The sequence below is a fragment of the Corvus brachyrhynchos genome, unplaced genomic scaffold (genome assembly GCF_000691975.1).
Source record: "Corvus brachyrhynchos isolate BGI_N302 unplaced genomic scaffold, ASM69197v1 scaffold90, whole genome shotgun sequence".
Classification (NCBI taxonomy): domain Eukaryota; kingdom Metazoa; phylum Chordata; class Aves; order Passeriformes; family Corvidae; genus Corvus; species Corvus brachyrhynchos.
The window spans coordinates 277,332-284,498 of NW_008236932.1; the positions used below are offsets into that span (position 1 = coordinate 277,332).

The window sequence follows — 7,167 nt, forward strand, 5'->3', positions numbered from 1 at the left end:
CTCAAACTTCAATGTTTGATGGTGTTCCTTCTCTTCCAGGGCTAAATATTGATCTTGCAAAGGTATGGAAGAGTTAAGTAGCTAATTTTGGTTGTGTGTCATGTAACTGAAAGGTGTCTTCAATTAGTATTTTTGTAATATTGTTAAGTTCCTTTTGTTCTAGAAAAGAAAAGTCCAGTGTTTTGAATTCTTACATCCAAAGAATTAATTTACTTCTCTTGTATAATGTGTCTTCCTATGATGAGATGTATCATGAATTTGATACTCAATTTTAATTTGTGTTCACTACACTTTTTTTTAAACCACAAAAGCTTAAAGCTTTATTTGAAAATATTCTGAATTTCAAATATTCTATATTTGAAAATATACTGGGGATGAAGTTAGAAAAACAGAAGAATAAAACTTGGTTGTTTTTTAAATTTGTTTGCTCTGAACATTTTCTAAAATAGCTGTGTATTGACTTGGGGGAGAAAGCAATCTATTTATTGTTGTTACAGCACTGTCTTTCTTTATATAGATGCTGCATGGTGAGCAGTATCTGGAGCTTTATAAACCATTACCAACCTCAGGTCAGTCTTTCTGTGTTGCTGATTTGTTTTTTCACTATGACAACAGTTCCTGTAGCCATATTGTAAATAGAAATAGGGAAGCTTTGTTTCAAACTGTATTACTGCATATAATTTTTACAAGGAGTGTGGGAGAAGAGAGGCAACCTGTTATATTCCTGAAGGAGTTCTGAAACTATGTTTTTGAGATCAAGTGTTGCTTTCCTACAGTATACTTAGTAAAGTATGCTTAATCTTTGATACAGTAGGCAAATATACTACATGTCTATGTATTATTCATCTGATACTAATTACCAGAACTGATAAATATTTCAGTAAGGTGGTATCATAAAACTTCTGGGGTGTTTATCTAATTCTTCAATGTTGATTGTGTCAGTGTGCCTGTAAGAGGATAAGATCTAAATTATGTATGTAAAGAACAAATGGACATCTTAATGAGGTGGCAAAAAACAATTACTTTTGTTCCTGTCAAAATTCTCAAGGTATTAGTTACTGCAGTAGCAAATTCTTTTCAGAGATGGCTGAGTTTTCCCAGATTACAGCCCCTGAGAGTTGCTTGTTAGACTCATTCATGATATGCATATGTCTGGATTTCTTCATTAGTAGTTTTTAAAAATTTTTTGAGAGTGTAGCAGAAAAATAAAATTGCAAGCTATAAATAAATGGCAGAATTTCTTGTTGAAACAAAAAAGAGGTATCTGAAAGTTACACTTACTTCAGAGAAGTCTGATAATTAGTAATGGATTGCCAGGATTTCATAAAGGTTTTTATTTTTACATTCTGTAGGCTGATTTATAAATACATGGTGTCTCTAAAGCAATAACTTCTAGTGACAAACTTCAGAGACCCCTGTGCCCAGGCTCTGAGCTGAGCTTCTCTTCTGTAAGACTGTGGTTGTCTCAGCCCTCTTGAAACCTGTGGACAATTTTTAAATGATTGGAGCTGTCTTTGAAGTTAGCAATGTATTTGAGTCTGAAAAGGGAAGTGTTTAGCTCCAAATACATGAACTATAGCAAAATTTTATTGAAAAAAAACCCCTAAAACTTAAAAAAAATACCTGAAGCAAAACAATACTCAGATCTTCAAACCAAGATTTGCAAAGATTCCCAGACACTGTTGTTACAGTCATGATGATTATGTTTACTATGACTATTACAATGATTATGATGATGTTGATAATAATAATGAAAAAAATAATAACAGCAACAATAATGATAGTAGTAAGAAAGATAGTTAGTAACGAAGCGTAAAGAGTGATCTGTGGGCTTCATTCCTGAAGCAAAACCTTACAGTGTGTCCATGTTCTTTTTTTCTTACAGGACAATTAACTTCAGTTTCAACTGTTGCTGATATTCTTGACAAAGGATCAGGCGCAGTCTTGCTGATAGATGGTAAAACAGTTTATGGCTTTTGAAGGGGGTGCAGTAAAATTTATTGGGCTTCATTTTTTAACTAGCTGTGCCAATAACTGCCCGCCCTTCCACGGGGGCTAAATAAGACTTTTAGCTTATTAAATCTTAGTGAGATGTGGCTCTGTAATTGTTCTTGGGCAGTTAAAATACTGAAATAAGAACACTTTCTTCCTGTGTAGGTAAATAATGCACCATGCAAAATGATCAAAGTGTAATTGTTCTTGGGTAGCGAGCATACTGAAGTAAGAACACTTTCTTCCTGTGTAGGTAGAATAACGCAGTATGCAAACTGATCAAAGTTCTTAATAATGCTAATGCTTCTTCCTGCCTGAAGGCAGCCAGTTTATATTCCGCCACCCCACAGTAAGGGGTGTGTGTCTGCATGTTTGCATGTGTTTTGTGGGCAGTTTTGCAAAGGTTAATAATATCTTTATGTTGTGTAGATTCATCTGCAAAGTATCGATCTTCAAGACCATGTCCTGCATTCCTTTTTTATGTCTACATTATTCTATTCTAAACAAAACCCATATCTTTCCTCTTATATCCAAGTTAGAGGATCAGAATGTCTCCAGAAGTTGATAACTTGCAGTTTTCAGAATCTTACTGTCATTAGATGTGATTATGCCAAGGTCCTTTGGGAAAACCAGACAGCAAGAGTAGGCTAACAGGCAGTGAATCTTTAAACACTGTTGACTTTTTATTCCTTCAGTGGTCAAATAAAATGGTAAAAGGTTTTTACTGACCTTTCCTCATAGCTGTGTTGTGGTTTCATACGGGGCTAATATGAAGCCTGTCTATTCCTGCAAAATGCAAAAGTTCTTTTTGTGAGCAGAGTCTCAGTGGTTTTTAAATTTCTTCTGGAACTGGAAATAAACATTATTAACACAAAATGCTGTGAATTCCAGTCTAAAGTGTAAGGGAGTGAAATAGATATGACCTGGAAATAGGAAGCTGAATTTTAATTCAGTGTAAGAAGTATGACTTGTTCAAAAGAAGGAACAGGAACAGGACCTTAAACTCTGGAAACTCTTCTCATACGAGATACTAATACCACTTTTTGTATGAGTTCATAATCTACTTTACACACTGGGTATTCTCAGTAGCTTTTAATGCATCATATTTTATAGTACAGTTCTGTATTTAAATAAATTGTTAATGCAGTCTTGAGATGCTAAAATAAATCTAATTTCAGCACTGTGTTGTCAGATATTTTTAGCACCTTGAATGTTGTCACCATTTTGATAGTTCATTTTTTAATTTTAATGCTTTTATGTAGATAAAGTTCATGATATTATTTGGAACAGATCATTAGTCTTCCCTGCTCAGGAAGTGACTTGCAACAATGCAGTGTGAGTGTGACCATTGCCCTCTCAGTTGTTAAAATGAGTTTTGTCATGTGTCCAGCTGAACTTGTCTCTTGTAACAACATAAGCTAGCTGTATGAAAAAGGAGATTGAACACAATATATGACCTTCCTCTTTTTTGTCTTTCAGTGAATACCTATTGTGGAAAGGAGCTGGTGTGTTATAATCAGTTCTCTTTGTTTTTTGTTGGAGCTGGAGGATTTGGTGGAAAACGAACATCAGAAAAGGCCAAGGTAAATCCACACATGTCCATATTTAAAAAAAACCACCAAACACATAAAGATTTCTGTCAGCAGTGCAAGAAAAATACTTGCTATATGGAACTAGGAAGTATAAACCAGCATTTAAGCAGTGTGGCTGTGCAAACTCAGATGGAATTTAAATACTTTTGTTCTCTGCAGAGCCTGAGTGAAAATGTACTGTTCAAGGCTTGGGAAACGAGTGGTTTCATTTTGAGAGTTAGGGAGAAAAGTGAATTGCTAAACATTAAACAGATGAGAAACTCCTACATCAAAATACTTGAAATGGTAGAATATCCTAATGGCAAGCAGTGTTAGGGTTGAGCTTGCAGTTTCTAGAAAAGATCTCTAGGTGTAGCTCTTTCTAAATCAATGTGTTTGCATGCAAGAGTTAGCAAGTAGCAAACAATGTCACATGAACACAGAGTGTCTCTGTCGAAATGCTTGAAGTAGCTATTAGGGTACTTGACATTGTCCCCTTCAATACTGTGTTTGAGGGCAGTGTCAGCAGGGACTGCATGTTGTTATTGTGAACTAGAGCCCTGAGGCACTACAGTAATAATCAGTTGAATAGAGGGTATGTTAAACTCAGTGTTTTTGAACATTTTTAATGAAATACCAAGGTTTCATACATCTGAAATACTGTAGGTGATGTTCTTTGGGATTTTTGCATGTAAACTTACAAGTTTTTTTATTTAAATCGATATCAATTTTATCAAAGTTTTACCATATATAACTGTACAAATCAGGTCCTGAAATGCCTGCTGCTTCAAAGAGCCTCTGTTTGGTATAAAAAATTTCACAGGAAATTATTGCAGACAGTATATAGAGGTCTTTGAAGGAACCCTTAATTCTTCTGTAATCAGATTTTATAAACAGTGCATGTAACAAAAGCCCTTTGAGAGTTAGGGAGAAAAATGAATTGATAAACGTTAAACAGATGAGATATTCCTACATGGAGATATTTGAAATGGTTCAAGGCTAACCTGTAATGGTGACATCAGTGAGTCCAGTGTAGTGCTTTTGCACTTTTTAGTTAAACTTTTCACTTTAGGCAACTGCAATTTCTTCACTCTATTTAGTGAAGTATGAGAATGTTACATACATTATTTTACATTTAAAAATATGAAGAATACTGTTTCAGGCAGCTCCTTCCTGTGATAGAAAAAATCCTCCAGGTATAGTCTCATTAGGACAACACAATGATACAGCAATTTCAACAGAGGCATCTGCATGCAAGAGACCAGTTTCAAATGCTGAATTTTCCTGCTTTTTCCTTGCAAACCTTCCCATTAAAAAGAGTTTCATGCCCCTCTGCAAGAAGAAATGCCAAGCTGATGAGACATATGTTATAGTGTGTCTTTTTGGCACTTTACACTTCTATTGTATTTGAAAATTGTATTGCAAGTCAACAGGAGCAAATTTCCAAGGTGAGGTCTATGATGAGCAACATGGTGTTTAAGTCATATGTCTCTTCTTGAGTTGAGGGTTTCTTGACCTGCAGGTATAGGGCTTTCATTGATTATTCATACATTGTCTAGTTTTAATGGCTCATTAGGTCAAGTTGAGTTTCTTTAAACCAGCTGGAACTAGATTGGCAAGCCATGCTTGTTTTGAAAGCATGTTTAGGTAATGTTCTTGTTATCAAGTGGCTTGTGTAGGTCCACTGTGATTCTCTGAAGTGACAAGAGGAGTGCTGTTATCCAGTCTTCCACCCTGGAAGTGGTCTTGCTCTGCTGTTAATATATATAGAAGAGCCTTTTTTTTTTTTTTTTTTTTATTAGACATGAAACTACACAGCACTTGGTTTCTTTTGATTTCTCATTTCTTTGGTAAAGACCTTACGCAAATTCAGATAAGTAAAATTACTACAGGTGAGAATCAGTTTGCTTCCTTTAATTTTGGAGCTTATGCCTGTTTCTTTCTGGACTTTTTTGTTTGTTTTGAAAACTCAAGTAGAGGAGGAAAAAAGATTTCAGCTACGTTAATAGCTTGAGTTGGTTATTATGGTTTCCTTTATGTTTGTCATGATCTAGGATGTTCTCTGTCAGTCTCTTGGTAAAATTTATATCTTCAAAACTGAACTATGAAGCTGTAGATTGCACAAGGAACAGCTTTTTTGCGGTAATGTGGGGTTTAATATGCAGTATGTAATTGCAAAAAAAGTAGTAAAAGAAAAGTGCGTAAAACAAAAAGAAGCTGGAACCTCTTAAAGGGGAAAAGTAATGCAACATAGTCCGTGGGTGAGGTAGTAAATAATTTTGTTCTTAACCGTGCCTTTAAAAGTAGTATTTTAAAAGCTTCATTTTTCTTTCTGTGTTCGAAAGCATTTTAATTTTCTGTGAGACAACTGTTTTTTCTAAGTGAATAATTCTTGCTTGAGTTGTTTTGGATAATTTGGAAGAAATGTTTTCAAACTTATCAGGTGTATCATGTAACTGTAGGCAGGATCTGATGCCTCAGGATCACTATCTTTGTAAGGCTAACCTTGATAAGAGACCTTTTCTGGATGAAATACCTTCTATTTTCCCATAAGTGTAGAAAGGATAGGAGGAGCTTTAACAAATTGCTAAATATTGTTTCTTTTTATACATAACTGGTATAATCTGGCATTAGGTATGGATAAAAGATTTATGCTGTGAAATATTAATAATACTGTTACTTTTGCTTTAGTTAACTGCAAATCCACCCAAGAGACCTCCTGATGCTGTAATTTCTGATGTCACAACAGCTGATCAGGTAAAGCTTTGTATGCTTTAGGTACGGAAATCTTTGTTTTGGTTGGAGAAAGGAGTGTTAAATGATGTTAATTAATAGTTCAGGTTTTCTGGTATACCTGAGGTATTTATATTCTTTTTTAGTTATGTTTTTGTGTGTATAGATGTGTGTGTATGTATTTATAAAGCTAAAATTTTTTCTAGCTTATGACTGTGTTCAGTGTACTGTGTAAAACACTCTTTTCTTAAGACTGACAAAATTTTATAATAGTTTATCACAAATTTTGCATAGAAGGAGAAGATCAGTGTTTGTATTCTGTTTTATTTTTGGAAAAAAAGGTTCAGGCTTCCTGAAATTTGTGCAAAAAAGAAAACAAACCCAAAAAACTTATTTTGACTCACAGTGTTGAAAAAGTTAAATTTGTGTAGTAGGAGGAGTCAAGGGAAACTTGGAATACTGACAGACACCTGTCCAGGTGTATTTCTATTTGTCCACATTCCCACTGGTTTACAGGCATCTGCTTTCTGCCAGGCAGAAACCTGTGCAAAGAAATATGACCTCTCTCAAGGTAAACATGCAGGTGTCAGACAAACAAGAAAGGAAAGTGTGGAGCTACCAACATTGGGACACTGAGTGGTGTTTTCAAAAGCAACTTAGTCATACCAGGTGGCTCTTCCTGATTATATATGGAGTAATTAAGTCTCATCCAGCTTATTCCTGTGCTTGGAGTCCAAGTTAGCCCTACTTCAGCTGGGAAAGAGAGCCAAGATTAGCATTTCTGATTCTGTCACTGATGTGTTAGCTGCATCCTAAAATTCACAGCATTGGTCTAGGAGGTACAGGTGTCTAATTCTCAATAGGCTTCATT

At 35.0% G+C, this 7,167-nt stretch overlaps 1 protein-coding gene across 1 annotated transcript in view; it reads left to right on the forward strand.

Moving 5' to 3' along the window:
* The window catches only part of HSD17B4 (hydroxysteroid 17-beta dehydrogenase 4), a 61,469-nt gene that overhangs the window by 20,827 nt on the left and 33,475 nt on the right, over positions 1-7,167 (forward strand). The window contains exons 14-18 of the mRNA XM_008629179.2: positions 9-62; positions 518-569; positions 1,886-1,957; positions 3,472-3,575; positions 6,255-6,320. Coding sequence (XP_008627401.1) covers positions 9-62; positions 518-569; positions 1,886-1,957; positions 3,472-3,575; positions 6,255-6,320 — 348 coding nt within the window. The remainder of the gene's footprint in view (positions 1-8; positions 63-517; positions 570-1,885; positions 1,958-3,471; positions 3,576-6,254; positions 6,321-7,167) is intronic.